Genomic DNA, 16,323 nt, shown 5'->3' with positions numbered 1-16,323 from the left:
AACCCCAGGAGGGGGTGGTGGGTTTGCAGCCAGTTCATCTGAAGTACAAGTAACAACCTGGGCTTGTGACTGGCATGTGAAGTGGTGGACCGTCCTGTGGGACAGAGCCCTCCACCTGTGGGATCTGAGACCGTCTCTAGGTAGACAGGGTCAGAATTGGGTTGAACTGTAATGACAGCCAGGTTGGTGTCTGAGAATTGCTTGTTAATGGCATGGGGAAAACCCTGCCATGTTGGAATTGGGTCCCAGAATTCTTTATCTGTCTTTTGTCACAGGAGTCTCGGCTAAGAACTCAGAAAGATAGAGGGAAAATTATTTTTCTTCCCCTGCAACTTCCCTTCCCCTCCTCTGCATCGAGAGTGACTGTACCTGGCTGATACTTCTGCCTCCGGGTGTTTCATATGAGCAAGGGCTTACTTTTCATCTACTTGTTTATATCTGAGATTCATTCTGAAGATGATGATGTTGATGATGACAATTTAGCTCAATTCTTTTATCTTAGGTAGAGAAAAATTAAGGTTCGTGGGTTTTTTTTTTCGAGATTTTTATTGTAGGGGCACCTGGGTGGCTGATTCAGTTAAGCATCTGCCTTGGGCTCAGGTCATGATCCCATGGTCCTGGGATCTAGTGAGTCAGGCTCCATGCTCAGGACAGGGGAGGTCTGCTTCTCCCTCTCCATCTGCACTCCACCCCCACTACTCGTGCTCTTTCTCTCCTCAAATAAAATTTTTAAAAAAGAATCTTATTATAAAAGAATACTTATTTATAAAAAAAACAGGCTTGTATAAAGGAAAAGGTAAAATTCTTCAGTCTCCCAGCCCACCCACTCCTGTGCCACCTTCTGGAGGTGACCACTGTTTACCAGTTTGCCATATATTTTTCCAGATATATTTATGCATTTACATATGCATGTATTTATGAACTATTTATACAAAATGAATCACAATGTATATACATAACTTATTCCTTCTTTTTTTTAAAAGATTTATTTATTTATGATAGACATAGGGAGAGAGAGAGGGGCAGAGACACTGGAGGAGGGAGAAGCAGGCTCCATGCCGGGAGCCCAACGTGGGACTCGATCCCGGGACTCCAGGATCGCGCCCTGGGCCAAAGGCAGGTGCCAAACTGCTGAGCCACCCAGGGATCCCCATTATTCCTTCTTTTTAAAAAATTTATTTATTTATTCATGAGAGACACACAGAGAGAAGCAGAGACACAGGCAGAGGGAGAAGCAGGCTCCACGCAGGAAGCCCGATGTGAGACTCAATCCCAGGACCCCAGGATCACGCCCTGAGCCAAAGATAGATGCTCAACCACTGAGCCACCCAGGTGTCCCAAGATTTTTATTTTTATTTATTTATTTTTATTTTTATTTTTATTTTTTTTAGATTTTTATTTTTAAGTAATTTCTACACTCAACGTGGGACTCACAACCCTGAGATCAAGAGTCACATGTTTCACCAACTGAGCCAGTCAGACACCCCTAGGTTCTTTTTTTTAATTTAAATTTTGAGCCACCTAGAATTTATTTTGATTTAAGAAATGAATTCAGCTTTATTTGTTTCCATATTGTCTGGTCACTTTCCCTAACATCATTTACTGAATAGCACATCTCTTCCTTTCCCCTGCCATTTGAAATGCAACTATATCTTGTGCCAATCCTCCATATGTACTTGGTTCTATTTCTAACCCCTCTGTTTTCTTTTATTGATTTGTTTGGCTTTATACCAGTAGTATCTTGCTATATAAATCTGCAGTCTTTCATATGTCTTAATATCTGGTAGATATATTCCCTATCTTCAATTTTTTTTTTTCAGATTTTTCCTGATTATTCACTCGTGTTTAAATTCTTCCGGCTAAATCCTCTTCTCTCCCCCTCACTCCCTTTCTCTGTGTCTCTCCTGAATAAGTAAATAAAATCTTTAAAAATATATATCTGATAGGTTCAAGTTCAGTAGACTGAATATGAAGCACTGGAAGTGCAACGATAACCTACGAACACTGACACATTACACCGGTGTGATCTGCACCGTGTGTTGGCTGGAAGGTGTTTGGGGGGTCTGGGGAGCCCTGAGGTGATCCCGTCTTGGGCAGTTCTTTCTGCTCCCTTCCTTTCTCTCAGCTGCAGGCTGCAGAACGTAGCAATGTTGGGGTGGGGTTGGAGGGGAGGTGGTACCATCCAGCGGATGAGAACCTGAACAGGAATTGGCCTTGTCCTCCTTTTCTGTGACTGCAGCTACAGATCATCAGGACTGGGACACCCGGGTGGTTCAGCGGTTGAACGTCTGCCTTTGGCTCAGGGCGTGATCCCGGGGTTCCAGGATCAAGTCCCACATGGAGCCTGCTTCTCCCTCTGCCTGTGTCTCTGCGCCTCTCTCTGTGTCTCTCATGAATAAATAAATGAAATCTTAAAAAAAAAAAAAAAAAAAAAAGATCATCAGGACCCTGAGGAAGTGCCTGGCGGAGAAGACCCAGGAGGGCCGGGACTGACCCAAGGAAATTTGGTTATGTGCTGTTTTGGTCTGACTAATACAAATGCTTATACTTTTCATTTTTTCCATGTCCTTTCTAGCCAGAGCAGAGAAGTGTTTCCATGCCCATGTCAAGCCAAGAGATGACAGCACTGGGCAAGTCTGCATCTGAGCCATGAGCTGATGCTCTGCACCCTGAGCCCAGTGGGGAGGCAGCCTCCAGCCTGCACTTGTCAGGGCTTGCTTGTGTTCCGGGCACCAGAGGCCAGCTTGTTTTGGAGCTGAGGGACTCAGAATCAGAAGGGGGTGCCAAGCACATCTGTGCCTAGGAGTAGTCTGAAGACATACAGAGAAAGCTTTGTGCTGAGGTCCTGCGGCCAGACAGCCTCAATTCCAGGCCTGGCCCAGCCATTCAACAGCTGTGTGACCCAGCATGTTATTTCATCTCCCTGTCCCTCAGTTTCCACTTCTGTAAAAGCAGAATCAGAGGAGCACCCATTTGGCAGGACTGCTTAAGCTGGAAATAGGCATCTAGCCTAGTACCCAGTTCATAGTAGGCCCTCAGGGAGCAGGGGGCATCAGCTCATTACTGCAGGAGAGGCCTCATTGCTCCTTATAATCGACAGCAGCGGTGACGGGGGTGGGGTGTGGGGTACTGCAGGGTTCCAGTACCCTTCACAGACCCGGGAATGCTCTTCTCACACTGGATAAACTGAGCTATCCCACTGCCCGTCCCTAGCCTTGCCCACCTTCAGACTCGCTCCATCCCTAGATGAGCTCTGGGCCCAGCAGAGTGTGGAAAATGGGACGTGGAAAGCTTAAATGGACTTGGAATCTCCCTGAACCTAAACAGAGACCATCTGGGGAATGCACTTCCCCTCTTTCTTGAGACCACTGGTGTCATATAGCTGTGTGGTTATCAGCATCCCGGGAGAAATCAGGTGGTGGTGGCAAATCTAACTGGAAGCCCAAGGTGGGCTTTCCAGGCAGCCCTTACCCTGTGTTCCTTGGTATGTAAGCAAGCTAGAGCCTCTAGGGCCTGTGGGCCTGTGTTGCAAGGTTGTAGTTTCTATAGTAACAAGGAAGGCTCCAGCTGAGTTCCAGTTGGCTCTGCTGTTGTTGAAGCAGTATAAACAAAGGCCAAAACCCAGACTCAAGGTGAGGCTCCTTGGGAAGGGGGTCAGGGGAGATAGCCTCCAAGGTCCCTTCTAGTCCTTGGTCCTGTGATTTCACTAGCCGACAACTAGTGCTTACTCACCATCCTGCATCTATATAAAGCAGCAGCTCAGCCTGTTAGTGCATTGGGACACCAGGAGGGCTTTAAGAGCTCCGGATACTAGCCTCCCACCTCCAGAGATTCTGAGTTGGTCTTGGGTAGGGCTTGGATATCGGGATTTTTAAAATCTTCCGATTCTTTGGATTCTAATATGCCACCAAGGCTGAAAACGAGTGGTCAAAAGGCAGGCGAGCTAATAATGATTAATAATTATAATTTATGTTGCAAAAAAAATAATTATAATTATAATTTATGTGCCAGACACTGTGCTAAGTGCATTATCTACATCATCTCTTTTAATCCCCTCAATAAGCTCCATTTTCCAGATGAAGAAACATGCTCAGAAAGGGTAAGTGACTTCCCAAGGCCAGAGAGCAGTAAACACCAGCGTTCTATCCCAGAGCCATCAGGCTGGTAACCCTTACATAACTGCTTTGGAGGTCATGTGAAAGGGGAAATGGGGACATGTCTGGGTCAGGCCCCTGAGGGACCCTCAATACCCTAGGCGAGGTTTCCTGTACCCAAGCCAAGGTCCCCAGCCCTATGCCACCCCCAGCATCTTGTCTGGTTGGATAGGAGTGCTGGCAGGCCAGGCGGGGTTGGCTGCTTCCCCAGAACCCAGTGGCTTGTGGGGAGGCCCTATGGGACCCACCTTTTCATTTGGGAGAGGTGGAACCTGACACCTTGCGCTCAGAGCTGGTGAATCATGCGCTCTGTTTCCCAGCCCTCCTGATGAATGGCAGTCTTTCAACTTTGGACACAGCATCAGATGAGATTTTGTTCCCAGGGGAGTGAGGAGTGGTTGGGAATCACATTTTGTTCACCAGGTGTTTGGGGTTTAGAGCAGACTCAGGAAAAAAGTCAGGAGCCATCCATAAAATAGAACCAGGGCCTTTTTATTTGTAGTTTCATTGAACTTGAGTGAAAGGCCAGCCCAGCAGGTACCTGTTTTACTGGCAGTAAAAGGAAATTAGGCAGCAATTATTTAAAAGGAGTTTGAGTTGTTTAAATCTCCAGTTTAGAGGTGCATGTATGTTTTAAAAGAAAGTTTACAGGGCTGAGGGATTTGGGTTGAACCCTTTTTGATAAAAATGATGTGGAAAATATTTTCCTTTCTCATTTGAAACCTTTCCCTTTGCTGTTTGTTTCCTAAATTTAGCAGTCAAGAAGAAGTAAGCAAATCTAGGTGGAAAGAAAACTGAAGCCAGCCAGGCAAGATTCAAAGTTTAATTGAAGTGACGGACTGAAAATAAAACTCTCCAAGATGAGAAATAATTCTCCCCATTTTATAGAGCAGAGTCATTATTTCAGCTTAAACGATTTCATGTGTGACTGACCTTGTTGGACGTGGCAGTACTGGGTCGGGCACTTTCCAAAAGGACAGACTAGGGGGTCTAAACGTCAGCCAAGAGCTCTTGGAGGAGGATGGTGGGCTCTGGGAGGCCCAGCAGGCTGTCACTCACCATCTCCCAACCCTTCTTCCTTGCCAGGGCAACTCAAGGGACTAAATTGTGATCCAGATGGAACCCCCCTACCCCAAAGCCTGACCACAGTCATGGCTGCCGGAGAAGGCTCAAGTCACTGGGCCAGAGGCCAGGGACCAGCCTGGTATCTTAGAATAGCTGCCACCAAACTGTGTCATTGTCATCAGTGGCTCATCTTTTGGTTTTTATTTCTTACTTTAGGAGAGTGGTTTTCTATTCTTTGGAATGACTGAGGGACTGACATCTCTGAATTTTTTATTATTAGAGAGGATAGTCAACTCAAACTAGTTTAAACAAAAAAAGGGGGGTGGGTAGTCCTAGGTGACTCAGTGGTTGAGAATCTGCCTTCTGCTCAGGGCATGATCCCGGGTCTGGGGATCGAGTCCCGCATTGGGCTCCCTGCGGGAAGCCTGCTTCTCCCTCTACCTATGTCTCTGCCTCTCTGTGTCTCTCATAAAATCTCTTTTTAAAAAAGACAGAGAGGTAGTAGATAGGTAGATAGGTAGGTAGGTAGGAAGGTAGATAAGCAGATAGGTATAGATGGATACCAAAAGACCCAAGATGAATTTGTATCAGATATGACTAGCTCCAGGGGCCCCCAAATAATATCATTATAGCTCTTTCTTTCTGTCTCTTGGCTATGATTGTTTTTTCTTGGCTTCATTCTCCAGACAAAATTTCTCCATGTAATAAGCAAGAGGACTTGCCTCCCAGGCTTAGCAGTGATGACAAAAAGAGCTCATCTTCTAGAAAGGTCTCAGGGTGGACTCTGATTGGCCCAGATTGAGTCAAACGATAATTGCTTCACCAATCTCTGTGTCTTGGAGTGTGGTGATAGATCAGCCTATCCCGGTGGCCCGCCCCTACTCCCCCCATGGTGGTGATTGAGGTGTTGGTGGGACAGGAGGATAGTGATTAACAGTCCTGTCAGGAGATATGAGTGGGAAGGAGGTCCCCAAGGCAAGCAGAAACTACCCTGCCACCAAGTTGGTCCACCTCAGTTCCAAGTAATGTGTGTTAGCCAAGTGCGTGTGTGTGGGAGGGAAAGGGGACTAATGGGGTCATGACAGCTCATCGCTCATGTATTCATTAGCCACTGATTTTGAATCCTACCAAGAGGCATGGTTCCGGGTTTTAGAATCCAGGATTAAACAAAACAGATGATCTCTGCCCTGGTGAATCCTATATTCTTGTGGGGAGAAGCTGTCAGAAAGATAAAATAACTAAACAAAATGTTCATAGAACATCAGATGGCCCTAGGCGCTGTAAGGCTATTCAGAACAAGGCAAGAGGTTCGGGAATGTGGGGCTGGGATCATAGTGTTACACGTAGGGGTTAGAGAAGGCTCACAGAAGTGAGGTTTGAGCAGAGCCTTGCAGAGAGGTGAAGGAGGGAGCTACCCAGACATCTGGAAGAGCCTTCTATAAAGGAGAAGGAACAGAAGGGTTGAGGGGAAGGATACCAGCCGGCTCAAGGAACATAAGGAGGCTAGTGTGGCCAGCACAGAGCAGAGAGGGGCAACTACAGAACCTGAGCCCAGGAGGTAACTGGGCCCCCACTCATAGAGTGTCCTGGGCCCCTGTGAGCTCCGGGGCCTGTGCCCCGAGGAAGAGCAGAAGCCATGGAAGGTCATGTGATGTGTCAGAGGATCCCTTTTGTTCGCTATCGTTTTCTCCCCTGTTGATTTTAGGGAAACTGAGAGCTGTGACAATATTTAGGTATTCATTCATTTGTTCATTCACTCATTCATTCCTTTACTCAGCAAACATCCACTTAGTACCCACTATGTGCTGAGTGCTGGGAGCCCAAAGGTGGAGAGCTCGCAATCTAGTGGAAAAGAAAGAGAAGTAAAACATAGATGTCAGTGCCACGTGATACGTGAAATCCACAAGCAGCTCCAAGCACCCTCATCCCCTCCAGAAAGGGCAGCAGTACGAGTCCCATATAGTGGCTCCAACTGGCTCCAAGCCCAGGATCTCAGGTCTCTCAGGCTGAACCAGATATAGCTCCTCATGGTCCTGCAGCCTAGAGCCAAAGGATGCATTTACCCGTCGCCAACGTGCTTAGTAAGCAGTGTGGGTGGGAAAACAGGAGAATAGCTACTCACTTCCCCTTTAGAAGAGGGGAGAAGGGGATAGCATTCACTGGCCACCAGTCTGTGGTGCACACACCATCTCTGGAGTCCTGTTCCAGCTAGGGTTGGGGTGGAATGGGCTTCCATGGCCAGTTCTCCAGCTACCCATGATCGGAGGTTGAGAGTGAGGACTTCTTCATGATTTTCCATGGCCATGGGATGGCGGAGCAGAGAGGGGTGATCTAGGTTCCTAGATTTCTCTTCTGGGTCCATACTGCTTTAGGTTATTTCCATCTTCCCAGCCTCTTACATAGTGTCTGCACATACTAGACTTGCAGGAAATATTTATTGATTTAGCATTAGTGGGGAGCCCATAGGACACCGCTGTGGATGCTCAGGGCAGTGGTCTTGGTCAGGCTGTGGCACATTGAGGAGGACATCATGGATGACCCCTGCATGTGTTACTTGGAGGACCAGGAGGTCAAGACTGCCCACCTCTGCAACAGGCAATGCGAGAGAAGAGCAACTTTGGTCTTCAGTGACGAACTCTTTTTGAGGTGTTAAGTTCAAAGGCCTGAAAGTCTCAAGAGCAAAGAACCAGGCCAAAGGAGGAGAGTTTCAAGAGCTGGGAGGAAACCAGCTGCAGTGTGATCTTCGTATGAGCTGTGATGTGGGTGTGTGAACTGGTTAGATACCAGGTAGAAGAGCTCTGGGTTGGGATGGGGTGAGGCCGGGGAGGCGCTGGATAGAGAGGAAATTAAAGCCCTGCAGAGGTCACATCCTAACCTTCCTCAGTGTCCCCTCCACTTGGCCGACTCGGGGCCAACAGATATTTCAACTCAGGCCCCACAGATGCTGGGTCAACACAAAAGCAGAGCTAAGCCCTCTGGGAGGGAGCAGGACACCCTTCCTCACAAGGTGGCTCACAGGTGAAGGCTTTAACCTTGGAGGACACTTGGAGTGTCACAGGCTGTGGGTCTGCAGGAGGGAGCAGCAGACACTTCTGAACAGCATCTTTGAGGATGACTAGCTCAGTTCTGAAGCCCTGAAAGGAACTCTAATGAACCTTGGCCTGAGCCCTGCTCTTCCACAGTATTCTCTACAGCCCTGAGGAAGCTTCACGTGAGGGAAAGGCAGCAGGCTGGGGATGGGGGAAGAGTCTAGAAGCCTTCTTGCCCTTGGCACAAGGGAGTGCTCAGCGGAGCTCTGCTGAATGAATGGGTGGCTGAATGAAGGATGAATGAATTCAAACATTCTTAAACGAATGAATGAATGATCAGATAGGCCTTAAAACTTGTGGAGGAGAGCCCCAACGTCTGGTAGATGAGCCACTCTCAATCAATGTTTATTGTGTGATGGGGTGAGTGTGGGATGAGGACTCAGAGGTTTCTTCAGCCCACAGAGTGGCCAGAAGTCCTAAATAAATAAACACGGTTATTTCCCACAGTTGACTTGCAGGATAATTAAGTGGCATACTCTCCCTTTGGGAGCCTCTGCAGTTTTTCTTTTATTTTACCTCAGACATCAACTGAAGACTGCTTTCCATTTCTCCGATCTGGTCTGGGAAGAACTGTGGGGACGGCGGGGCGGGGGAGTAGAGTTAGCGCCATCCTTCTCCCAGGTGGGAAGGACACAGAGGTCCTCTCATGCTCACTCTCAGAGTTGGACAGCTTGGGTCCTTCTAGCAACCCAGGGTTTGAGTCAAAACATTCTCCCTCTACCTCTCTCCTTCCTTCCTTCTGTGTTTCCTGAAATGGATTTCCAGCCCACATCTGTCCAATCTCTGGCATGGCACCAACTCTGAATACCAATCACAATGTAGCAGTCGAAGCCATGGTCACCATCCTGACCATCTGTGTGTTTCATGGGGTTGGGTCCGGTGAACACAAGGAAACTTCCATCACTGGCTCTGGTGTAAGGGTGCTCAGGGGCTGGCTCCCAGCATGGGGTGCACGTAGAGGCTGGAACAGAACTGAGTGGCAGCCCTGAAGGAGATACTTGATCCCTTGAGCCTTCTGCCTTCCTGTATGGTGAGGCCTGGGGCCAGGCTTTCAGGGGAACATGGACACCCTGGGCCACTGTGGCTGTTCCCCAACATTACCGAACACCTTGGTCTCCTCTCCCCCAGATCCAGCTGCCTTGCAGGGACCATCCCTCTAGGGCTAGGCCTGTGATGGAGTCCTCACGCAGAGGTTCTGTGTACAGACCATCCTCGCCCACCCTGCCTCTGGGGGCCTGTAGCTCCAGCACAGGCTGCTGGGCAGGTGGAAGGGTTGCAGTCAGGATATGCTCAGTGTTGATGATGTTTCAAGGCACTCTGGGGAACATCCGGCCAGCAGTTTGGTTCAAATAATGAGATGTCAGGATCCATCCATCTATCCATTCATCTCAGATGTGTCCCTTCCCAGGGTCTTTCGTGGGGGGACTTTGGGAGCACCGAGTGGGGTGTGTCATCCATCACTCCCCAGCACTTAGCACCGGGGAGCCAGTGGCTCCGACATGAGGCTATTTCAGCAGCAAGCACCTGTCCCTGAGAAGATGCATCATTGTCTGCATTTGCGGTCTGGCAACTCTGGCACAAGCCGGGAAGGGCCTCCTTGTCCTCCCAGGTAGCTCTCTGTGCAGCTTGTCCAAGCTCTGGGTCACCTCCTGCAGGCCTAGGCCACGGTCAGGCCCAAGTTCATCCCTAGGAGACTCTAGATTGCTTGGCTACCTCCAGCTTGGTTGGTGGTTCCCCTCAGGACACCTCATCTCGGGGGTCACCTTCTCCAAATCCAGCAAAGAGCACTGGTAAAGAGAATGACCTTCAGGGTCAGAACAACCAGTTTGGGGATCCCTGGGTGGCGCAGCGGTTTGGCGCCTGCCTTTGGCCCAGGGCACGATCCTGGAGACCCGGGATCGAATCCCACGTCGGGCTCCTGGTGCATGGAGCCTGCTTCTCTCCCTCTGCGTGTGTCTCTGCCTCTCTCTATCTCTGTATCATAAATAAATAAAAATTAAAAAAAAAAAAAGAACAACCAGTTTGAATCCAGAACCTGTGACTTATTATCTTTGACCTTGGGCTTTTTTTTTTTTAAGATTTTATTTATTAATTTGACACACAGAGAGAGCATGTACAAGCAGGGGAAGCAGCAGAGGGAAAAGGAGAAGCAGAGTCCCCACTGAGCAGGAAGCCTGATGTGGAGCTCCCAGGACCCTGGGATCATGACCTGAGCCGAAGGCAAATGCTTAACCAATTGAGCCACCCAGGTGCCCCTCACCTTGGACTTTAAAAAAAATAAATAGGGGGTGACTCTCTGTCAGATAAATAAGTAAAATCTTAAAAAAAAAATAGACTTCGGATCCTGGGTGGCTCAGCAGTTTGGTGCCTGCCTTTGGCCCAGGGCGCGATCCTGGAGACCTGGGATCGAGTCCCACATCAGGCTCCTAGCATGGAGCCTGCTTCTCCCTCCTCCTGTGTCTCTGCCTCTCTCTCTCTCTCTATGTCTATCATGAATAAATAAATAAATCTTTAAAAAAATAGATTTCATGTTTTTAGAGCAGTTTTAGGTACATAAGTTGAGCAGAAAGTACAGAGGGTTCCTATATGCTCCCTGTATACATGGGGTTACTGTTTTTAACCTTCTTGAGCCTCGGTTTCCCTATCTGTACAATGGGGGAGATAATGATCTCTTGCTCACAGAGTTGGGATAAGGTACAAGTGAGGTAACAGCAGCTGGCTCCTGCCTGTGTGGTAAGACCTGAACACACAGTGGCTACTTTATCCTCCTGCCTGTGACCCCTCTGATGCTGACCTTTGTCTCAGGTGACAGGAACACCCTCCAGAGGCTTCGATGAGAAGGCGTACCTGGCAGCCAAGCAGCTGAAGGCCGGAGAGGACCCTTACAGGCAGCATGCCTTCAACCAGCTGGAGAGTGACAAGCTGAGCCCGGACCGAGCCATCCGGGACACCCGCCATTACAGGTACAGCCTCCATGGAGCTGCAGAGGAAGCAAAGTGGAGGGAAGGGCCGACCCCCATTGGCTTACATCCTTGCAGTCAACGTGGGCCTAAGAAATGAGAAAGATTTCCTCAGACTCAGTCTGGTTACTGAGACAATCAAACCCTCAGCTTCAGTTCTCCTGACTCCACTCATGGAACCCACTGAGAGCAGGCTGCCAGGGGGGCCGCAGGGGGGTCGGAGGGGGTGGGGGAGCCTGCTGGTGCTGCCTGAGGTGAAGGGGGCCACCAGCCCTGCCCGCACCGTGCAAACAGTGGAGTGCTGTGCACTGCCCCATCAGAAGCCCTTTTCTTCTCTCCTTCCAGCCCCGCTGCCCCACTTCCTCAGCAGTTCCCAGAAATGCTTCCCAGCCTCCCTCTTGGGCCTCTCAGTGTGGGAGGTGGGAGAGGCCCCAGAGCAGGACCAAGGAAACCTTCCATGATGATCCCTGCTCTGACTCTCCTCCATGTGAGTGACCAACCTTGGGCAAGCCATCAATGCCCCATCCTTGGTTCAGGCCCTCGATGTGTCACATCTAGGTTATAGTCGCCATTTCCAGTCCCCTCTTCTGGCCCTCACCTATGGGAACAATCTGAGGTCTTTACCTTGAAGTGCAAGCCACCCCTCCTGGCCCTGAGCCTCTGCTCCTTTTCAGCCAGCACTCAATGCTCCCTTAGTCCAATACCCCGCTGTCCTCTCTTGTCTATGCACACACGTTTCCTCTGCCTATACCCCGCCCCCTCACTTGCACCTGCACGACTCCCCTCAGTGTCCTGTCCTCCAGAGAAAGCTCCTTGCCAGCCCAGGCTGGTTTGGGGGCTTCCTCTGTGCTCTGTGCAGATGGGGCAGTGAGGGCCTATTGGAGCAGACTCACCCATGTGTCTGCAGTTTTGAGTCACCAGCATGGGCTCTTGGACCCGCCTATGTACCTATCACCTGCCTGGTCCTGGTCTAAGTGTAGGTGGGGATGATGCAGGTCAAGATTGCTTTTCCTTCTGAAGCAGCTACTCTACAGCACAGAAGGTATATGTGAGGGATCCCTGGGTGGCGCAGCGGTTTGGTGCCTGCCTTTGGCCCAGGGTGCGATCCTGGAGACCCGGGATCGAATCCCACATCGGGCTCCCGGGGCATGGAGCCTGCTTCTCCCTCTGCCTATGTCTCTGCCTCTCTCTCTCTCTCTCTCTCTCTCTGTGTGTGTGTGTGTGTGTGTGTGTGACTATCATAAATAAATAAATTTTTTTAAAAAAGAAGGTATATGTGAGATAAGGGTGCAGGAGGGGACATGCTTCTAGCACCTTTCATGTTGCTCATGGAGGTGTGCCTGAAATCCAGTGGGCTTGGCAGCCTGTCAAGGTGAGATGAACATGGAGTTGGGGGTGCCCCAGACTGTCCCCACTGTATCGGAACCCTAGCACTGCCAGCCTCCAGAAACTCATGCTACCAAATAGGACAATAATCCTGCTACTTGGAAAGGCCTCCACCCGGGTCCAATGGCCAGCTCAGATCTCAGTTCTTTCTCAGTCAGTCCTGGTGCAGAGTTCGCCTGTGCTCTGGGGCCTACAAGGCTATGTTCACACAGCTCTACTTGGAGACCTTTCCTGGCAACCCTGACCGTGGCTAGCCTAGACCCCAAGGCCTGCTTCTGTGGACCCACATCTCTGAACTTATCCAGGGTTAGCCTGAATCACCTTTGCCCTCCCTCCCACTGAGTTCCCCTCAGGTGTTCACTGAAGAAATCAAAGGAGGAGTTCCTCTTGGGGCAACGCATGTTTTAAAATGTGTTCAATCCAATTCAAATCCAAGGCAAGGGTGGTGATGCTGGCCTCCCTTCCTGCCCCAGTATTGCCGTCAGCCCTTCTGGAAGCCCGAGGTGGATCTGGGTGTGTGTGCATGCCAGTGCATGTGTGTGGAGGTGGAGCAACCAAGGTGCTGGCTTTCACTTGGTGGGGTGAGCCATCCTCTTCCCCTTGGCCCTCCAGACTGCAGCTTCTGCTGGACTCCAAACTGTCAGGCTAGTTCCTAGTCCAGCTCTCAATCTCAATCTGTTCCCTCAAGAGGAACAGAGAGACCAGGCAAGACAGACCTACCAGCATCACAAATAAAACCCCACCAGCCCCAGACTTGAAACACAGACATAGGACAGACCTCTTCAGAGGCTCTTGACTCCTGGGATAAATCCCCATCATCATAGTTGTAAATCCTAGAGAAATGCAGAGTGGAGAGAGTTGGAAGGGGCAGACTGGGAGGAGGTCAGGTCCACCCTCCAGATGGGGTATAGGTAGGTTGGTCACTTTCGGGTGGAAGATGGACATCACTATCCAGATTCTCTCCTATCCGGGCACCAGATGGTTGGGGTTCACAGTCAGGACCTGGTCCCTAGAGGTCAATGCTGGGAGCTGGGAACCCAGGAAGTGGCTGTTTCTCCCAGCACCCCCCATCTCAGTAGGCCAAGCCCACTCCCACTTCAGGAAGCCTGGCTTCTCAGGGGGCAGACGTGCATTTCCCTATACATGGAGAATTATTTTAAAGCCTCCCAGGATTCCTCCCATGGGGGTCCCAGGCTGGTGCAACTCCTGCCTTTCTGACCCAGTCTGGTCTGCGGAGCAGGAAATGGGCCTGGGAATTCAGCTGTAAGCTGCTGTCAGTGGAGTGAATGCTGGAATGAAAAAACCATTACTGCTGGAATAGTCAGAGAGCAATTGTAATAAAGAAGATTGCCGTGAAAACCAGCTGCCTTCCCGCCGGCCCCAGGAGCATGAAGAGACAGGGCTGAAGGCTGGCAGGAATGGATTGTTTTAATTCCTTTTCCTGAGGAGGGGGAAGCCAATGGCTAAAAATGTGGTGTGAGATGGAGAAGAGGATCCCAGAGCTGCTGCGGGAGGGAGCAGGGTGGCAGGAACTGCTCTGCGGGCTTCTCGTGTGCTCCAGGAGGAGTGAGGCTGCTCCCCTGCCTGGGTCACCAGCCTACTGTTGACGCTGGGCAGTGAGAGGGAGGGAGTCACAGCAGGATAAGAGAGGGGTGATTCCTCGCCAGATCCTACAAGTGCGGTGAGCCAGGAGAAGAGAAAGAAGCTACAGGGTGCCAGACATGGAACAGGGGCTGTTCGCCCCTGTCCCCCATTTTGTCTCTCTCCAGCAGGCCCGGAGTTCTGTCTTCTGGCCCAAGGCTGGGTTCCCCAGCCTAGAGGGGTGCCTGCCCCCACATGGTGGTCAGAGCCCCCCTAAACACTTCAGTGATGGGGGCTCCAAGGTCTGTAGGTCTTTGGTAAAGATGACCGGGCCTGGGAAGGTGCCCCAACCTGTGGCATCTCTCCAAGGACTCCAGGCCGGGTGGGCTGAGTGAGGTGGACTGTGGGCGGAGAGGGGCAGGGTGCACCCCTGGCTGCAGGCTTGCCTTCCCTGTCCTACCTGGGGCAGCAAGCTGGACAGAGAAAGGCCTCGAGCCTGCCCTGTGGATACTCTCACCGTGCCCTCTGACCTCTGTGCTCCATTCTCAGTTGCCCATCTGTGTCCTACTCTGCGGACCTGCCAGCCACCAGCGTCATCATCACCTTCCACAACGAGGCCCGCTCCACCCTCCTGCGCACGGTGAAGAGGTAAGCCCCATCTCACCAGTGCTGCTCCCCGAGGAGTTCTCGGGAAGATCTGCCTGGCTGGGTGGGCACATTGAGACAGGGTGCTGGGCCAGACGGCATGAAGATCTCACCCAGTGGGAGGGGAGTCCTTGTCCTTCCGAGAAGCTGGAGCTGATCAATCAGCAGGAAATCCAGTTGTCATTGGGACACACAAACACAAGGTCAGGTCCCCCAGGACAAGGGCAGATATTCAAGGGTCGGGAGCCATGAAGCCATGAGGGAGGGACATGAAGCCTCAGGTTGATGGGATGTCCACCAGTAGGTGCCGGTCAGCGATTCAGAGGGAGGTGTCCCTCTGTCCTCCTCAACTTGGCCCTGTGGTCAAGTTTAACTCCTACTCACACCATTTCTTTTTTCTTTCTTTTTTGTTTTTTTAAGATTTTATTTACTTATTCATGAGAGACACACAGAGAGAGGTAGAGACATAGGCAGAGGGAGAAGCAGGCTCCTTGTAGGGAGCCCGATGCAGGACTTGATCCCAGGATCCCGGGATCATGATCTGAACCAAAGGCAGATGCTCAACCACTGAGCCACCCGGGCACCCCTCACCCCATTTCGTTAATGAGAATAGGATTTGGATTATTCCAGGGATTAAAGATCTCCTTTCTTCCCAAGGAGTAGAGGAAGAGGAAGGATGGTGGGAAGGAAAGTTAAGGAGATTCCTTTTCTGGCAGGTAGTTCCAGGGCCAGCTGGGTGCTGCCCTCCCCACCCCTACGCCAGGGCAGGGTTTGTTAAGCCTAAGCCATAGGAGCAGCTACAAGTCGTCCTGTCTTGACCTCTAAACTGAGGCAGTCCCCACAACCAAACTGAGGCAATCCCACAATCTGGCACAGGTCCCTGCAGGTGCCTGCAAGTCCAGGCAGTGGGGTCAGCCAGGTCCTCGGAAGAGCCTGAGGACCACGCCACTCCTCAGCCATTGATCAGGGCCGGGGAGTTTTTCGAGAAGCTGCTCTTGGAGAGTTGCTGGCCCCTGAGCTGGGCACGGGGGATCCCTGTGGCAGGGAGAGGTAAATGGACGGTGACCCCTAAATCCAGGCTCCTCTGTCCCCATCACTCCAGTGTCCTGAACCGAACTCCAGCCAGCCTGATCCAGGAGATCATTTTAGTGGATGACTTCAGTTCAGACCGTAAGTTTCCACCTCCTATTATTTGCACCCTTCTGAACCCTCATTTTCCCAGAATGTGGAGGCCGCCCTGGATATCATGGGCAACCTCTGCCCCTCCGCCTTCCACCCCCACTGGGATCTTTATTCCTTTGTAGGTGCCCTCCCTGACTCTACTCTCAGGTGCCAAAAAAAGGGAAAGAGAGCTGTTGTTTTCATGGGACACCAGTGAGATGACATTTTTTTAAAATAAAGATTTTATTTATTTAATTCATGAGATACATAGAGAGAGAGAGA

The 16,323-nt window shown here is 50.6% G+C and overlaps 1 protein-coding gene across 1 annotated transcript in view; it reads left to right on the top strand.

The window, feature by feature from the left end:
• GALNT16 (polypeptide N-acetylgalactosaminyltransferase 16) overlaps positions 1 to 16,323 on the top strand; it is a 91,777-nt gene that overhangs the window by 48,565 nt on the left and 26,889 nt on the right. The window contains exons 2-4 of the mRNA XM_041759598.1: positions 11,114 to 11,271; positions 14,785 to 14,883; positions 15,983 to 16,050. Coding sequence (XP_041615532.1) covers positions 11,114 to 11,271; positions 14,785 to 14,883; positions 15,983 to 16,050 — 325 coding nt within the window. The remainder of the gene's footprint in view (positions 1 to 11,113; positions 11,272 to 14,784; positions 14,884 to 15,982; positions 16,051 to 16,323) is intronic.

The sequence above is a fragment of the Vulpes lagopus genome, chromosome 6, assembly GCF_018345385.1.
Source record: "Vulpes lagopus strain Blue_001 chromosome 6, ASM1834538v1, whole genome shotgun sequence".
Lineage (NCBI taxonomy): Eukaryota > Metazoa > Chordata > Mammalia > Carnivora > Canidae > Vulpes > Vulpes lagopus.
The sequence above is the reverse complement of the archived record's forward strand: the minus strand, read 5'-3'. Positions and strand labels throughout refer to the sequence as shown.